General features: G+C 38.2%; 1 protein-coding gene and 1 long non-coding RNA gene across 3 annotated transcripts; both read right to left on the bottom strand.

Moving 5' to 3' along the window:
- Positions 1 to 6,517: 6,517 nt before the first annotated feature.
- Positions 6,518 to 7,063, bottom strand: LOC125469215. Its single transcript, XR_007251568.1, has 2 exons — positions 6,831 to 7,063; positions 6,518 to 6,730 (listed from the first exon to the last, which is right to left on the bottom strand). It is a non-coding gene; the product is annotated as an uncharacterized LOC125469215 (long non-coding RNA).
- Positions 7,064 to 12,557: 5,494 nt separating this feature from the next.
- Positions 12,558 to 18,746, bottom strand: LOC103947929 (phosphoenolpyruvate carboxylase 2). Of its 2 annotated transcripts, XM_009358903.3 has the most exons (10): positions 17,981 to 18,742; positions 16,864 to 17,255; positions 16,578 to 16,662; positions 16,153 to 16,375; positions 15,900 to 16,003; positions 15,732 to 15,819; positions 15,293 to 15,447; positions 14,070 to 15,068; positions 13,273 to 13,659; positions 12,558 to 12,960 (listed from the first exon to the last, which is right to left on the bottom strand). In XM_009358903.3, the coding sequence occupies exons 1-10, from the start codon at positions 18,146 to 18,148 to the stop codon at positions 12,661 to 12,663; spliced, it is 2,901 nt and encodes a 966-aa protein (XP_009357178.2). In that variant the 5' UTR covers positions 18,149 to 18,742; the 3' UTR covers positions 12,558 to 12,660. The 2 variants fall into 2 exon arrangements, with proteins under 2 accessions (XP_009357178.2, XP_048422378.1); XM_048566421.1 differs by lacking the exons at positions 12,558 to 12,960; positions 13,273 to 13,659 and having other exon boundaries at positions 14,926 to 15,068; positions 15,230 to 15,447; positions 17,981 to 18,746.
- Positions 18,747 to 18,813: the final 67 nt, after the last annotated feature.

The raw sequence follows: 18,813 nt of genomic DNA on the forward strand, positions 1-18,813 counted from the left end.
ACTGGGTATTTCTAGATGCTTTGTTGAAGATGCATTCTCGGAGATGAAGAAGAGTTAGGTATTCTTGCAAGTCTGCCTTGTTTTGGAGAACGAAGGTCGACATATATAGAGATTTTTCAATAACAAGTAGTGGTGATGTGCCTTTACTCTTGTCAGCAATTATGGTGTGATTAGAACAGTAAGATTCACGCGTTTTCAATTTTATCAGAGCTTTGACAAAGTTGGACGTGATATCCAAAAGTTAAGATTGCATCTAATAAATGTTGATGAACTTTATCCTGAAAATCTGGCTTTTGAAATTCGGAGAGCGGTACCTCTTCGATCTTTAAACAAGTGGCTCTGTTGTCCCTTCTTTTATAGAGACATCAATTGTGTTCAAGAGTATGCTTAGAAAGTTGCTGCCTGTAGAAAATTTTCCTTTGTTGCACTTTTGAGATTTTATTTGACCTCTTTTTTCCTTCATCATTTCTGAAAGTGGCTTGCCCATCTAACATTTGCTTAGATTTGAGCCTTAGGAGTGATACAGACGAGCAGCGCCAAGATAATATATGGCGCCCGTCCTTCTTATCTTTTAATTGCCTTCTTCCGGTTAGGGACTCTGTGATGAAGAATAACATAACCGCTACTGTGGTAGCTAGAAATCTTCTCACTCCAAAGGATAACAGAATCCTTTCAAAACGGTCTGATGAGTTAGCCGTTCAAGACTCATTGGCTCTTAGTGTTCAATGTGTGGGCTCTGTGTCCAATATGGGCCAACGTTGCTCAAACTTACCAAGTTGAATCATTGATGGCTGAGGTGACAAGTCTTAAACAAGAGATCAGAGGACTCAAGCACGAAAATAGAGTGTTACACGTGCTTGCAAATAATTACTCGACGAGCATAAAAAGAAAGCTTGACTAGCTTCAAGAATCCGAAAGTCGAATTCAAAATGATCAATAGAGATTGTTGCTAGATTCCGAAGGAAACTGATGCCTTCCCCTTCTGGTGTTTTGCCAAGTATTGGGGTGCCACATAATTAATCTCCAGTGCCTCCCCCTTCTGGGGTATTGCCGAGTACTGGGGCTTCACATAAGCAACCTTTATGAAGGCTTCATCTTGTTTGTTTGTTTTAACTCATGTGTATGCACATATCTGTAATTTCACTAAGATATCAATATATAAGTTTGATTTCATTCAATGTATTTTGCCGAATACAATAAAGCATATATTTCACTAAGATGTGGTACTCCTGGACCAAATATCAATTTATCTTTACCCCCACAAAGATAAATGATCGTTCTTAGTGTCTACATCATTTGAGTATTCAACTCATAATCTTCAGTCCATATAATTCTTTAATATCATAAATATCATGGGTAAAATTCGTGTTGGCATATTGTTCGATCTGCAATTCGAGACAATATTTCTCTCAACACTTTATAATCTTTCTTGACTCTTCAGGAGTCCCAATTTAATATCATCAACTCTTGCAAGAGATTTTAGTATGTTGCAACAATATCATAATGAAAGTACTCACTAAGGCAATTTATACCATCCATTGGTATTGAGTACATATTTTATGTTTTACCTTTTCAGGGCTTTCTTCAAGCAATATGAATCCTTCATGAATTTTCTACATTTCATGACACATTTTCCTTTGGAACTTATATAGAGCAATTTGCTTCCATGTATATTTGAGGGATTTACTTATAGAGATATGATGTGGGCGACTCACAACCCTTCGTATATAATTCTCCATTCATATGAACTCGTTTACAAGAGTATAATTTCAGGTTTCAATTAGTAACCTTGTGTCATATTATGTGAGTGTATTTCATTGTATTATAAATGCCCAATGTAACCTCCTTGGTTCAACATCCTTTGGCTATTTGTATTGTATTCAAGTATATAGGTCAATTTTTCCACTTTCTTACAAAATTGTAATGGAATTGCCTTGTTCCATTTTTTTGGCCAATAATTTTGCTAACGGAAAAAGAACGGGACTTAATATCAACATAACTCATTAATGAAGTTAGTAGCTATTTGTAAAAACCAAAATTACCATTGGTTATCATCAATTTGTGATTCCATATTCTCATGTGCATGTGCATGCATAAAAGCTTTTCATTTCTTTGGATATCCATTGCCTCTTCAAGGGCATTACGTTATCTCTTCCAGGATAGTTATAGTTTAGAGAATGCGGATCATAACCTCCTCTTGAGCATTATAGAGCTTGAATTTTAATCTTCACTTCGGGAGTTGAGTCATTGGAACCTATACGTCTATCATGCTTCATGCATGAGACATCAACATTCTCATGTTCGCAGATTGTCCTTTCTGGGACGTGTATCCATACAGTGACTGTCATGCTTCCGACATGTTGCAGTTATGCTTTGGGAATGCAATAGTTTAGTAGTGCCATATTCTTTTTCTTTTGAAGGACTGAACATTTGGAGTTTGAGGTCTGCCATGCTTCAGGCGTGTAACAGATAAATCATTTGCTGCCTCACTATATTGTCCAACAGGGACATTAATTCTTGTAGGTACATTTGCAGCAAGTATATGTGATTTCATCACTTTCGTTGCATCATTAAATGCATCTGGCATTTGATTTGTATATCGTTGAATCATTCAATTATTCTCACTTCGTTTTTATATTGATTGTTTCATGAATCCAAATAAGACAAATTCTCTTCGTTCTTCTATAACGGTCTTTTCTCATCATTCTTCTGGAATGATATTTTCTCATCGTTCTTTTGAAACGATGTTATTTTGTCCCCTTAGCGGCGGGAAAACTATCTTATCAAAATCATAGTCTGCAAGCCGCATGGTAAGCATATCCCCAGTTAAGGGTTCCAAATGTTGAATGATAGATGGTGAATCAAATTCAACATAAATTCCCAGTTTGTGTTGATGCCTTATTTTAGTATGTTGTGGCAGTGCAATAGGCACATAGATAACACACCAAAAACTCGTAGATGTGTAATATTTGGTTAGTGCCTAAACACGAGTTGTATTGAAAAATATTAATGGTTGGCAACATGTTTCAACCGAATTAATAATTGCATCATGTAAAATGACATGTCCCCATGTAGAAATTTGGCAATTTCATTTTCATTAGCAGAATGCGGGTAATTAATTTCATCCGCTTAATAAATACTTCTGTTAAACCATTTTGAGTATGGATATAAGGAACTTCTGGTCCTTATTTAATAGTTTGTAGACTGAGACTCTTATGGCTTTTATTACAATTAAGTTGAGGCATTGCGGCACTTCAAACTTAAGGTACTCATCAAGGAACTTTATGTCCTAATCTTGAGGATCAAGGGACTTCATGCCCGATCTTTTTGCATGATGGAACTTCAGGTTCAATGTTGAGGATTAAGAAACTTCAGATTCTGATATGATCAAGGAACTTCAGGTCTTGTATATACTCATCGTAACAAAAGATAAGTACAATACTTAAATTAAAGCAATATGCGGTAATTCCAGTCATAGTAAATAACTTGCATTTAAGTAAATAAGGCTTGTGACAAGGGCTTTGATTCGGCACCATTCACATAAATCAAAACTTAAAGTAGTAGGCGGTAAGACCGTCCATGGTAAATAAATTTCTTTAAAGTAAATAGAACGTGTAAAGGTGTTTTAAGCCAACACCATTCACATAAATAAATATATATTTTTCCTTTTTTCTTTTCAGATGGTGTAACACCATCCAAAAACCTTTACCCTTATTTTTTTCTTATTCATTCACATGCTGCACCATTCCAAAAAAAACCTTTACTTTTTGTTTTCTTTCACATGGTGCAACGTACCTTTCCAAAGCTTTGGCCCCATTTCCCTTTTTATTTTTGTTTTCATTTCACAACTCTAAGTCCCTTTAGTTACTCAGGAAGTAATAGTAACAATAATTTCCAATTGGTGTTCCCCCTCCGGTGAGTTTCGAAAAAGTCGAATCAGTTCTCATAAGTTTTGGAGTCAAGAGTGTCTGTTTCGAAACGGTTCCCATAAGTTTTGGAGTCAAGAGTGTCTGGACCTTATGTGAAGATCAAACCGTTAGATTTAGTTCAAATTTTAGTATGATATGGATAAGAGGATACCGAACAACTTTTGTGAAGAAACAATTTCGATTTGAGCTACTGAAATGGCATTTTGGTACTCATAAGGTGCCTGTACAATTTTCTGCAGAAATTGGAAATTGGTTTGGTATTTCAGGCATCTGCGATGATCGCACCGTTGGAATTTTCTGAAAATTTGATATGTTGTAGGTAGTGGGCGGACGAACAACTTTGAAGAAGAAAGTATTTCAATATGATGTCTGCAAGTTGGAGTTCCGATGCTGTTTACATGGTTGTCAGATTTTCTACGAATTTTGAGTCTGTACTCTTTTGCTTCTGCAAAGGATGATATACAATCATACAACAACATATATATATATATATATATATATATATATATATATTCTTTAGGAAAATTAGTAGTACAAAGATTTTAAGATGAAGTGAAAATATTTTCTTATCTGTGAGATTCCAGGCAACAGAGGTGAACAGGATTTGTGGTGTTATACTTTCCACTGACACGAGAGCTTCTCGTGCTGATAACGTGTTGTAAAATCGATGGTGTGTGCACTGGAATAAGGGAAACACAACACAAAATTTACGATATTCCTCTACAATCAGTGTGATTGGAGTACGTCCTCGGGGCAGCAGTGGTGCTTCTATTATAATTTAGAATAATAAGAGTACAAAATAACTCTCTCTTTATTATCCCCTCTCCTCTTCCTTTCTTTTCTCTCTTCTTCTTCTTCTCTTTTCTCTCTTCCTCTTTTGTTCTTTCTTCCACTTCCGTGAGCCTTCGTGCTCTTATACCCTCATTCGTTTTATAAGCAAAGATAACACTATTTACTTTACAAATTTTCCACAAATAAATAGTGAAAATACTGTGTATAAATAACAAACTATTTATGTGGGCCATCCACATATTATTCACAACATTATCACACTTTTTTTTTTTCCAGCTTAATGGGGAGACTAAACAATAAATGATAAGGAAAAAAAAAGTGGATGAGTCTCACAATTAATGTTTTATTCACGAAATTTGAATATAAAATTTATCACTTAAAAATAAATCTAACCTATTCCGATTTAGAAAAAAATAAATCTTCCGTATGATTATAAAATTTTCAAAACATGAATCAATATGTTCTTAATATATATATATATTGACACACCCCGTCCCGAAGGAGGGCATGCTGGCCGTCACGTGAGAGTGACGTAACCATTTACACAGTACGGAAGCTTTAAAGATACAAATTCTAAGATGAAACACCCAAAGGTGAGTCCTAATTTTTGTCTATTCTGTCAAAACACCGCTGGATTCCTCGTAGCCACCAAGCTCTGATATCTTAAACCTGGAGGGGCGCAAAACAAAGTTGAGTGGGTCAGCAAAACAAACTTATTCAAAACCTTCTTTTCTTTTTTGAATATACTAACCCCTCGCCGTAAAACAAATATAGTTTCCCAGAAAATAAACATATATACGTATGTATAAATATGCCAAAAATGCTCAAGGGTATATCAATCATGCTCAAGAATGTGCCATGTCAAAGCCTCATAATGATATGCAAGTGCTCAGGTATAAATCGCATCAATAGCATAACATCTGGCAGCCGGAGTCACCTAACGTGACCTGTACGGCTGCATATAGAGCTCAAATCTCAAACTCAATAACTGAACAACTGAACCTGCCCACGAGTCGGAACCACCTAACGTGGTCTGTACGACAGGACTGGGTGTACGTATATATACGCTCTAGTGCTACGATCACGTAAAGGCTGTGCGAATAATCGCGGGTCACCTACGAGTCGGAACCACCTAATGTGGTCTGTACGACAGGCCTGTGCACCTAGCTTGGATCCAAGCTGAGCATGAGGTGCGGGAGGTGAACATCACGTGAAGGACTGTGCCCTGCTCAGGGCGGGAGCACTAACACCGGGGGGTGCAGGTTATGAGCTCTCTCAGCATCTCTATCATATCATTCTTCATATCTCAATCATATCTCATGATAGTTATCAGCATAATATCTCAATCGTATCTCAATCATATCACAATCGTATAATTCATCATATTTCAATCATATCTCAATCATATTTCATTTGTATTTCCATAGTATTTCAATCGTATTCCAAACATATTTCATACGTATATCAAATGTATTTCGTACGTATATCAAATGTAGCTTACCTGGGCCTCCTCAGCACCATGCAATAGTATGCATAATTATGGTAATGCACATATTAAAATATGATGCATATATGACAGGATATTTAATTCGTATTTCTTTTAAAATACATTTTCTGGGAAATACGTCAAGCATACGTATATATATATATATATACTGAAAAATAACTGCCCACTCGCAGATAAGTAGCCGGCTCGTAACCCTCACGCCTAGTTTGGTTACATTCACGGTCCGTACAAGTTTCACCTATAACAGAATAATTATAAAAATCATCAATTAAACGCACATACACAAACATTCGTCAATAACTTTCTCATACGTTGCTCAATTTGGGTGTGTGAATATACCACGGTGATCTACACGATGTCACGAACACGTGACAATTTTTAGAACTCAATTTGGAGCTCTCACGCGCCCCCACGCGCCCTGTTCACGCGCTGCCCACGCGCGCGTCTTCTTCCTCGCGTCGCCGGACTGGTTTCGCCGGAGGTGGGTGTTTTGCCGGAATTTCTGGGTAAACTTCAAAGTGTCATAACTTCTTCATTTCTTAACCATTTTCGACGTACTTTATATCAAAATGAAGGTATTGACGAGACGAACACATCCATACCTGCCTCGACCCCTAACTCGTCGTGGATTCGCTGGAAAAAGCCTTGAAAGCTCCGGCCAAACTTTGAACCAAGCTTTCCCGACGTCCAAATTTGTGCAACGAAGCACTCCGAGGCTCCTTGGGACCTTACTAAGACATCTACAAGCTGAAAATGGTATGGTTGCACTCGTACGAGCTTCACGAGTTCGATGGTGTCCTTAGTTTCCTCGGAGAGTGATGGTTTGGGTGAGTTTGGTGTTGTCCGTACGTTTTCTGAAGGAAGAAGAAGAATGATGGAGGACTCGGGGAGATAGAGAGAAGTGACAGAAAAGAGACAGAGGGAGAGGGAATCACGGGAGAGATAGAGACAGTGTGTGTGAGTGTGTGTGTGTGGTCCAACACATGCCACACCACACAAAACAACACTAAACGTAAATGTAAAGAACTAGGGGTAAAAAGGTAAATTCACACGTACGTTTTTATAATCTCGGGACGGGATGTCACAACCTACCCACCTTAATAGAATTTCGCCCCGAAATTCAAAACAACCAAATATAACCCCTAGTGATCGAAGAACAATCTAGGATACAAATCCCTCATCAACTCACTCGGTGATCTGATAAGGTCTGATGTACCTAGGGCTCAGCTTACTCTTTTTCCCGAACCTTACTACTCCTTTCCAAGGCGATAGCTTCAAGAATACTTAATCATTAACCTTATATACTCGATCAGTAGCATGCCTGTCTGCTAAGCTCTTCTGCCGATCATGGGCCGCTTCATGTTAGACTTTATTACTTGAACATTCTGAGTAGTCTCCTCCACTATCTCAGGGCCCACCAAAACTCTTTCACCGACCTCTGACCAACACAAAGGTGTACGACATGATTTTTCCATATAAAGCTTTATAATAGTGTCATTCCGATACGTCGTACCATAAAACAATCTCGTACCAAGTGCTTCCTGAAAAGCTGTCCAGAGCTTAGAAGTGAATCTAGGATCTCGATCCGAAACAATACTTACTGGAATTCCATGATACTTCACCATCTTAGTGATAAACAGCTCAGCCCATTTATTCAGAGAATACTTTTCTCTCACTAGAATATAGTGCGCTGACTTAGTAAATCGATCTACAACCACCCAAACGCCATCATAACCATTATGTGTACGCGGGAGCTTGTACACAAAATCCATATTAATATTTTCCTATTTCCACTGTGAACGAGAAGTGGTTGCATTAAACCAAACGGTTTCTTCCTTTTTGTTTTGACCTGCTAACAAACTGTACACCAACTGACATACTCTGCAATTTCTCTTTTCATATCTGGCCAATAGTGAAATGGTCTAATGGTATGATACATCTTAGTACTTCCGGGATGCATTGCAGAATTTGAACAGTGTACATCGTCAAAATTTCTTTCTTTAATTCCACATCATTAGGCACGTATGTCATATTCTCTTGTATAAACATGCATTCTGATTCTCGAACTTTGGGATCATTCCTTTTTCCCCTTCGTTCCTTGCTGCATTAACATTTATCCAATATCAATCAAAGAAGTATCATTAAAGACTTCATGATTACCACTATCTTTTGGGAGTACTAAAATACGTGCATGAGTGAGGAATACTTCAACTGTTGAAACCTTTACTCATAATTATCATCCCACTCAAACTTAACCTCTTTTCTTGTCAATGGCAAGGCAATGACTGAAAAATCTTTCACGAACCGTCCATGATAACTTGTTAAGCTAGGATAACTCCGAATCCCAATCACGATTCGTGGTTGTTCTAAATTCTCAATTTCTGCTACCTTTTAAGAATTCACTTGAATACCTGAAGCAGATAGAACATATCTTAAAAATGCTACTTGATTCATCCAACATTGGCATTTGCTAAACTTAGCATACAATCGACGTTCCCTCGATCTTTGCAATACCAATTTAAGATGTTTAGCATACTTTGCTCTAGTCTTATCAATCTTTTCAATAGCAACAACAACAAATCGGTCTAGATATCATTGGAATACTTCATTTATCAAATTCATAAAGTAGTAGATGCATTCGTCACTCCGAATGGCACCACCAAAACTTGAAATGACCTTAACGAGTCCTGAAAGTTATCATAAGGGCATCCTCACTGATAATCTTCAACTAATAATATCCAGACCTCAAGTCCATCTTAGAAAATATACAACCACCTTGAAGCTAATCAAACAACCATCAATGTGAGGTAACGGATAACGGTTTTCACTTGTTACTCGATTCAACTGCTTATAATCAAAGCACAGCCTTAACGTCCATTTTCTTTCTCACCAATAAACTGGGGTTCCCCCAACGTAATGTACTAGGTTGAACAAAAACCTTTATCAACCAATTTCCAATTCTCTTAGTTCAAAAGGCAACATTCTATAATATAAGGTTTGTACCTGGAGACAAATCAATAGTGAACTCTACATCTTGGATTGGCGGCAATCCAGGTAAATTCTCAGGGAAAACGTCAGGTAAATGTTTGACTACTCCCACTTCTTCCACACTACTAGAAGTGACATCATTTAGCCCCACATGAGATAAATATCCTTGGCAACCTTTTGATAATAATCTCTTTGCTCTCACAGCATAAATAACGGCCTGCCTCACTCCACTTTGCATACTTACAAAAGTAATCTCTAGTCATCCAGACCGATGGAAAATAACTGGTTTCTCGAAAATAAAGTATATACTCATATACGTAATATATCTCAAATTATGCTAGACAGTATGAATGTATGTCATGCCAAATATCATAACAGAATGCTCAACATCTCTATGTGAATATGATGGAATAACATATAATCAATTCAACATTCGGCTATAAATATAGCTCATACTCTTTCATTCTAATCAACTCAGCCCTCGGCTGCATATATAGCTCATAATCAACTCATCATAATCAACTCAGTCATCGACTGCATATATAGCTCATAATCAACTCATCATATCATGTATATCTTGCACACATTCAGTAACACCTCGCGTGGTCTGCAACTCATCACTGTATATAACATAATATGCTCTAGAATAACATCGAAATCCACAATCTAATGGAACAAAAGTAGCTGGCAACAATACATACTCTACTATTACCGAGCACTCTGAATAAGTACGATACTAACATAGGATAACCTACCGGTTTACTTGCTTAACGAATCCACGAATAAATTATTAATATTACGGTCTGCAGCCCGCAATACTGATAAATCATCGTTGTCTCGATAAGTAAGCAACAACTCTCGAGGGTGTAATATTACTATTTTGCCACTCATTGGGAAATACATACACACGTCTCAACCGCGTTTATTTACTATCTAGGCAATATCATTAATAACGTAAAATTTCTACATTATTAACAAATAGACTCTAGCTAAGTCATTAAGAATAATTATCGTACTCCTAATCAAATCCGAATAATTCTGAGTATCTTGCAGTGATGTGTGGTTAACACATCCCTGGCTTGTTGTCGTCTCCCACAACCTCTATTAGTGTAAATACTTCGCTCATGTACACCACGGCCTAACTAACTTGGATCCAAGCTGAGCATGAGGTGCGGGAGGTGAACATCACGTGAAGGACTGTGCTCTGCTCAGGGCGGGAGCACTAACACCGGGGGTGCAGGTTATGAGCTCTCTCAGCATCTCTATCATATCATTCTTCATATCTCAATCATATCTCATGATAGTTATCAGCATAATATCTCAATCGTATCTCAATCATATCACAATCGTATAATTCATCATATTTCAATCATATCTCAATCATATTCCAATCATATCTCAATCATATTTCATTTGTATTTCCATAGTATTTCAATCGTATTCCAAACATGTTTCATACGTATATCAAATGTATTTCGTACGTATATCAAATGTAGCTTACCTGGGCCTCCTCAGCACCATGCAATAGTATGCATAATTATGGTAATGCACATATTAAAATATGATGCATATATGACAGGATATTTAATTCGTATTTCTTTTAAAATACGTTTTCTGGGAAATACGTCAAGCATACGTATATATATATATATATATATATATATACTGAAAAATAACTGCCCACTCACAGATAAGTAGCCGGCTCGTAACCCTCACGCCTAGTTTGGTTACATTCGCGGTCCGTACAAGTTTCACCTATAACAGAATAATTATAAAAATCATCAATTAAACGCACATACACAAACATTCGTCAATAACTTTCTCATACGTTGCTCAATTTGGGTGTGTGAATATACCACGGTGATCTACACGACGTCACGAACACGTGACAATTTTTAGAACTCAATTTGGAGCTCTCACGCGCCCCCACGCGCCCTGTTCACGCGCTGCCCACGCGCGCGTCTTCTTCCTCGCGTCGCCGGACTGGTTTCGCTGGAGGTGGGTGTTTTGCCGAAATTTCTGGGTAAACTTCAAAGTGTCATAACTTCTTCATTTCTTAACCATTTTTGACGTACTTTATATCAAAATGAAGGTATTGACGAGACGAACACATCCATACCTGCCTCGACCCCTAACTCGCCGTGGATTCGCTGGAAAAAGTCTCGAAAGCTCCGGCCAAACTTTGAACCAAGCTTTCCCGACGTCCAAATTTGTCCAACGAAGCACTCCGAGGCTCCTTGGGACCTTACTAAGACATCTACAAGCTGAAAATGGTATGGTTGCACTCGTACTAGCTTCACGAGTTCGATGGTGTCCTTAGTTTCCTCGGAGAGTGATGGTTTGGGTGAGTTTGGTGTTGTCCGTACGTTTTCTGAAGGAAGAAGAAGAATGATGGAGGACTCGGGGAGAGAGAGAGAAGTGACAGAAAAGAGACAGAGGGAGAGGGAATCACGGGAGAGATAGAGACAGTGTGTGTGAGTGTGTGTGTGTGGTCCAACACATGCCACACCACACAAAACAACACTAAACGTAAATGTAACGAACTAGGGGTAAAAAGGTAAATTCACACGTACGTTTTTATAATCTCGGGACGGGATGTCACACATATATATATATATATATATATATATCTATGTATGTATGTATGTATACTCCAAATGGATCGGATTCGGGTTAAAGGTTAAAATGTCTGCAAACCTCGTTCCCATTTTTTTGTCCTTCAAACCGGACCTAAACTCGTGAAAATTGCCGTCACTAGTCGTCATGCACAAAAAAAATGACTGTAAAAATTGAATAAAAAAAGAAATTACTATTTAATGAGCCAAGTATAATCCGTTCTCCAATTAAATAAAAAAAAATTCATCAACAAAAATAGAAATGGTGAAAATTATTTTCTTTATTTTCTTTATTTTTCATGAGTGTGTGTGGTGGTGAATGGTGACGTGGTAGTTAGTTTTCCACTTCTGTACGGTCTTACTCACATATCACAAATATCTTTGTTTGGTATGAATGTGAAAGGTTCCGACGTGGAACAGTCAATGACAAGGAATCAAGACAAACCAACACCAAAAAGCTAAAGGTAACACCAACACGACAATGATGGCGGAGGTTCGACTCTGAAAAACCGCTGAACGGAAGAGATGTAGCCTGATCCCCATCCGCCGACGGAGCTGAAGTTCTGTTCTTTGTCTGCGGCTAGGGTTTTAGATTATACGTAGTCATGCCAATACATGCATCCACGACAGACTTCCAAAACCGCTCTCTTTCGAGAAACGGTCAGACGTAAACCTCGAGCATAGAATTTCCACAACAAGAAAAGCCATCGAGAATGCAAACTCTGGTTCACACAAGCCAAAATTATAGTTTTATTAAACTTATTACACAAGTTTTTCTTAGATGGAGGTTTAGAGCACTTAAAAAGCCGACACACAAGATACTCGAGCTTCAACCGGTGTTCTGCATGCCAGCAGCAATACCCTTCATGGTCAGAATAAGCGTGTCCTCTAGACCAGGAGCATACTCGCTCGTTGGATTGAGTTTCACAAGCTCCGCTGCCGGCTTGCTTCTTGTTTCCATGTACTCCTTTGACAAGTGTGGCCTTACTTTAACATGGTAGTTTGGATCACGAATCTGCTTCAGTGTATAGGCTTGGCACACGTTAAGTGTTGTGATATATGAATCACGAAGGAGGAGTCGCTGCCTCAAATAAGGATCTCCTTCCAGAAGAGCCCTATGTCCAGCAACCTACAAAATTAACACAAAATGGGATTAGCTCCTCAAGATATTTGTAATAGCACCACTTAGGACTTATAGAGCACTTCACATAGTTTGCCATTACATATAGGATCGCAATCCAGATTAAAATTAGCCTCATAGAAGTTCTCTTATTGTTTTACCATCAAAGTCTCAAAAGAAAGAAAACAAGAAACAAACCGCTTATGAAGATAATTTACATATCTATGTGAAAGAGAATTGTCAAGTTTCCGTCTTTTGCAATATCAAGTATTAAGGTCTGCCTAAACTGTCTTTGTGTCAGTAATTTATGTGATGTGTTACCTGGAGGACGAGGCGCTTAGTTTCTTCATAGTTGGACCTCAATCGGTCTCCAAATGACCACAGGTCTTTTGACACAAGAAGCTTGTCATAGAGAGAGGCAATACCCGGATCGCCCTTGGCAAACACCATCTCAATTAAATCAATTGTGACTCTGAAAAAAGGCCACTGGTTATACATCTCCTGGAGCATTTGAAGATTCTTTGCATCCTTCTCAACAGCATGCTTAAATGCTGCCCCGAAGCCAAGCCACACTGGTAAGTGAAATCTTGTCTGGGTCCAAGCAAAGATCCATGGGATTGCACGAAGTGATTCAATGCCTCCACTGGGCTTTCGTTTTGAAGGACGACTCCCAATGTTCATTCGACCATACTCCAACTCCGGTGTTGCCTGCATTATCCAAGAGAATATTACATTTATGAGTTTATTAGCGTTTTCATCTTTCTCGGCAAACTATTACAGAACAATCATCAGCTGATTCAGTGATGTGATCAAGGATACAAGGGAGCTTCATAAGAAAATAATCGGGCAAATTTCATTTTATGGTAGGCCAAGCAGAGGAAGAACAGAACTATGATTCTTGTAACTCATTAATTTAACATCTGAGTCACAAAAAACAAGAAACCATAAATTGTTTTTAAGGATACATATTATTTAAATGATTAGTTTATATACATGCATATTTTTTTGAACATAAAATATACATGCATAATTGCATATGTAATTGCATATGCATATAATACATAGATATATAGATAGAGATACAAAGGACGATCATGTTGGATAAATAGGATACTTACGAGGCGAAAGTATTCCACAAAACGGGGCTCCTGGAAAACTATTGAACGATATTCCTTTGTTGCAATGACGGCCATTTCATCCATGAGTGCACGCCATTCTGGCTTTGGGGAGACTGGAGAATGCATTCCGTGCTCAAGTGTAGCTGCTGTGAAACGCTGGAGTGTTCTAAAGCACAAGTGTTCCTCCCCAAATGATTGTTCAATAACTTCACCTTGAACTGTAACACGAAGCGAACCATGAATAGTGTCAGGTGGCTGAGACAATATAGCAAGATGGGTGGGCCCCCCTCCTCTTCCAACTGTTCCACCTCGACCATGAAACATCGTAAGCTTAACCCCAAATTGTTTTGCAACCTTTATGAGCTCTTCCTGAGCCTTGTATAACTGCCATGCTGCAGATAAACGACCAGCATCCTTCCCGGAATCTGAGTACCCTATCATGACTTCTTGCTTCCCATTGATCCGATTTTTGTACCAGTCTATTGAAAAGAGACGAGCTACAGCAGCAGGAGCAGCCTCAAGATCAGCAAGCTTCTCAAACAATGGAACAACCCTCAGTGGCTTCTTCACACCACATTCACGTTGCAAAAGCTCAACAGCGAGAACATCAGATGGGGCTGTTGCCATTGATATAATATAAGCACCAAAATTGTCTGAGGGAAGTTCTGAAATGACATGGAACGTTTCCAGCACATCAGCAATTTCTTCAGTCTTGGGAACATCACGGCCAAAAAGGGGGCGCTTGCCACGAAGCTCAGACAAAAGCCATTCTTGCCGACGCTCCTCAGACCATTCTCGATAAGACCCTATCTCCAGGTGTTTTGTTATAGCATCGATGACATCAGTGTGCCTGTCTGATTCTTGTCGTATGTCCAGTCTCACAAGAGACAGCCCAAAAGTAGAAACTTGTCGTAGGAAATCAAGAAGGCTTCCATCAGCAATTACTCGATCGCCACAGGAGCAGAGTGACCGGTAACAAAGTTCCAGAGGCTCCAGAAACTACAAGGGAGCAAAAAGACAATCAACTCTAATACAATAAATGTTGCATGAGTATGAAGGTTGAGCCAAGTTCAAACACAATTTGTGTACTGAACATCTTTTGTAAATTTATTGAAAGACTACCTGAAGTTTAAAGCTCAGCTTATCTTAGAATTTGGTACCTTGAAAATTCAATCTTTTACAACTTCACAGCGAAACTCATAAATCTTGTGGTTACGAGATACCTGTTCAACATTGGTAAACGTTGTGTCCTCATGAATTTCAGAGACTCCATTGGCTAATAATTGGCGAGCACGTTCACGTGTATTGTAAAGCTTGTCTCTTACATCACCAAGAATAATACGATAAGGCTCATTTGGAGGAATTTTTTTCCAAAACTCTGCATCCAAAAAGCAATAATTAAAAAATAAACTTACAAAATCCCTTAAAATTTATCTTCAAACTTGAATTTAACAAATAATAGAAACTCAAATAAAAAAACTAGGAGATTTATCTACCAATGTCAATGGTTAGGCATGTCCAAAAACACAACTTTCTTTCTCAAGAATTAAAATAGAGAACAACTATGAAATATCATAGAAAGCCAAAGATTTGAAGTTTTGATGGATGATATTCAAATAGTTTGAAGGATGATAAAAACATGAACTCATCTGAATTGCATACCTATGTACTGTTTTGCATCCTTCTTTGAAGACCTATGAAGTTCATCAGCACGAGCGCGAAGCTCATCATTGCATCGCCACATAGATAACTGTGGGTAAAAGAAGAAGAAAAAGAAAAAGTCAATATAAAAAAAATGTAATTAAGTAGAAGTAATGATTCTTTTGACACCTCAAACATAAGATCCTCTATCTGGGAGAAGTATAAGTTAGCAGCCATCATTCTAGCCAATAAGCATACATCCCGAGTAACTTCAGGAGTGACCCTGGGGTTTCCTGCAGCCCATATTAAGCAGATTTAAGCTACAGAATCAGAAAAATAATTTTAAGGAATTTTTAAAGGGAGAGAGATGCCATAGTGAAAGAAAAAAAGCACTGCATAAGGAAAAACTAACTCATCCAATAATAGTGTGAGATGAACATACCATCACGATCCCCACCCATCCAAGAAGAAAACTGAATGAGAGGGGCATTGTAAGGAACACGTTCGTTTATCCCTATGTTCTTCAAAGCAGTGTCAACACGACGTAAGAATTTTGGTACACCTTTCCAAATTGTCTCATGGAAGTAGCTCATTCCTGCCCTCATCTCATCTTGAGGGGTTGGAGGAGTCCTTCGGATTTCATCTGTACGAAATGCAGCTTGAATCTACATGAAAAGAAAAGCTAAATTACTTAAACTGAATATTCAAGCTTTTGAGAGAGAGGTATTGGAATCGGGGTGCATCTGCATTGGTATTTTTCAGCAAATTTAAGGAAGCCAATTGCCTAATTCAGAGAAAATGATATTTGAAATTCTCGTTTCGCCTATAATATCAAGGAATTCTATTCCATCATTGGTGTCTACATACCTCCCTTTGTAAAGCCTCATCGAGTTCCTGCTTATCATCAGGCGTAATGTCCTTAGCATACAACTGCGTCAAACAATTTCTTATCCTGAAAAGGTCAAAATTACACAATGTCAACTAAAAAAATAATAAACCACAAAACTCTTGCACCTATAGAATATAACATGTCAACTGCCACACATGAATTTCTTCTAGAAGTGCAAAGTGAAGTCGGATAATAAACACATCCTGAGCAAGTTGCTTAACCAGCAGGCCTTCACAATTTGTCAAACGTAACTGCAGAGCTAACCTTGCATGCTTTTGAAGCAAAGACCTGCGAACAGACTGAGTAGGATGTGCAGTCAGAACCAAATCTACAGTCTGGTTCTTCAAGGCATCAAAAACTTCTTCTGGGGACTTTTTCAGGTCCCCCACAAGCCTCTTGAGAGTCTCTTCAATGTCTGACTCCGTAGTAGCCGACGCCTCATCAGCAAAATCTCCCTTCTTCAACTTGATCCTCCTCCGGTACGCAATCTGAACTTCCTCGGCCAAATTTGCCAAGTTAAGCATGTGAGAAAAGGATTTTGCAATGACAATGGAGTCCCCGGGATCCAAACTCGTTAGCATTTTGCCAAGTTCCTCCAACTTTTGAGGGTCCTGCTTTCTTTCATATTCCGCGGAAAGCTCATAACAATCTTGCACCTAGTCCAAATAAGTTTACAAAAGTCAATAATTTGCTTGTTTATCATCACATTCTCTCATGCGAGAAGTGCCCCAGTCATCTAAAACTAAGAACCTTTTGAGTGAAAATTCACATGTTAAAAACTAAATAATTATTTTTCTCTCAGTTAAGATTATTCAATTTTTTTTTTTGAACGACCGATATTCTCTACGTTAAGGGTTTTTTTTTTTATTTTTTTTATTTTTTTTATTAACAAAAACCCCCACCAATTTTTTTTTTTGAACAAACGATATTCTCTATGCTAAGAGGTGAGGTAGTGGGGCTAAGCCTCACAATTGGCTAGTATAATATGGTTCAAATTCGCCTTTTGCAAGAATCGAATCTAAGATCTCTCATTTATAAATGAAGAGAAAAAATACTAGATCGTAGTATTAAATAGCAAAACTTTATCAATTTTATGACGGCTAAAGGAGTGAAAAGTCAGAAATTTTATTCTATTTTAATTAAAAATACACTAAAATAAAAATATCAAATATTCCCAAACAAGCATTATAAAACAAAGCGATAATACCAAGGTATGCACCAGATAAACAAAAACACGCATAATAACCACGAAAAATGGAAGCAACCGGAACCAGATCAAAACTACAACGGGTTATCCATAATATTTGCTAAAAAGTAATCAAAATATTACAAATAAGTTGATTAATAATTTAAAAAAAATAAAAATAAAAGTAGAATATACCGTTTCTCTGAGACTCTCTCCATGTAAATCCTGAAGAATATCAAGGAAGCGATCCAATAGCAGAGCATCGTACTCAACCAGTTTGTCATCCTCAGAGACCTTCCCAGGTGCCAAAAGCCTCAGTTGGGCGTCAATTGAAGCCATCTTCTCCAAGTTCCTTGCAGCCATGGTCGTCTTCTCTCGCTCTGTCTTAGTTTCTGGGTTGCTCTCTCTCTCAGTTTCTGGGTTGCTCTCTCTCTTAAGTTTCTGGGTCTCTCTCTCAGTTTCCGGGTTGCTCTCTTTCTTTCTAAGTTTATGGGTTGCTCTCTCTGTGGTGTTTTAAGCAGCAGAGATATGCATGGTATTAATGATTGAAAACAAGCGAATCCGAACGGGAAATGAGTGGAATAAATTGAGTTTCAGAGGGACTATAAACCCAATTGAAGTAGGACACAAACTCTATTAAATCTTCTTCCTTTTTTGGTATTATTTTTTTAAAGAAAATTAAAAAATAAAAAAGAAGAAGAAAGAGTGGGAAGCAAAGCAAATCCCGTGAGACCCAGATGAAAGAAAAGAGAGAAAGAGAGAGGGGGGGGGGGGGTTTGGTTTGGGAGTTTCCAGAAAAACGGGTAGCTTATGATCCGGGCACGAGAAAGTGGCAGTGCAAGAAAAAGCAAAAATGCAGAGTGCTCTAGAAGGTGGAGGAGGGTTTAATCACGGAACGGTCCGACAATTACACTTCCGTTTTTTTTTTTTTGTCATACTGCTGTTGGTTTTTTCATTCATGTAAATATAGGATAATGTATGTGACTTGTTGTACTTATCTGACAAGGAGAAGGAGGTCCGCGGCAAGG

This window comes from the organism of the source record quoted next, unplaced genomic scaffold (assembly GCF_019419815.1).
Source record: "Pyrus x bretschneideri cultivar Hongxiangsu unplaced genomic scaffold, Pyrus_bretschneideri_v1 Contig41, whole genome shotgun sequence".
In the NCBI taxonomy this organism is placed as follows: Eukaryota; Viridiplantae; Streptophyta; class Magnoliopsida; order Rosales; family Rosaceae; genus Pyrus; species Pyrus x bretschneideri.

Coding starts and splice junctions, on each gene's coding strand:
- LOC103947929 (XM_009358903.3), bottom strand. CDS start 18,148: ATGGCTGCAAGGAACTTGGAGAAGATGGCTTCAATTGACGCCCAACTG. Junction 17,256..17,980: donor GAGAGAGTCTCAGAGAAACG/GTATATTCTACT, acceptor TATTTGGACTAG/GTGCAAGATTGTTATGAGCT. Junction 13,660..14,069: donor TTGTGGAATACTTTCGCCTC/GTAAGTATCCTA, acceptor TGGATAATGCAG/GCAACACCGGAGTTGGAGTA.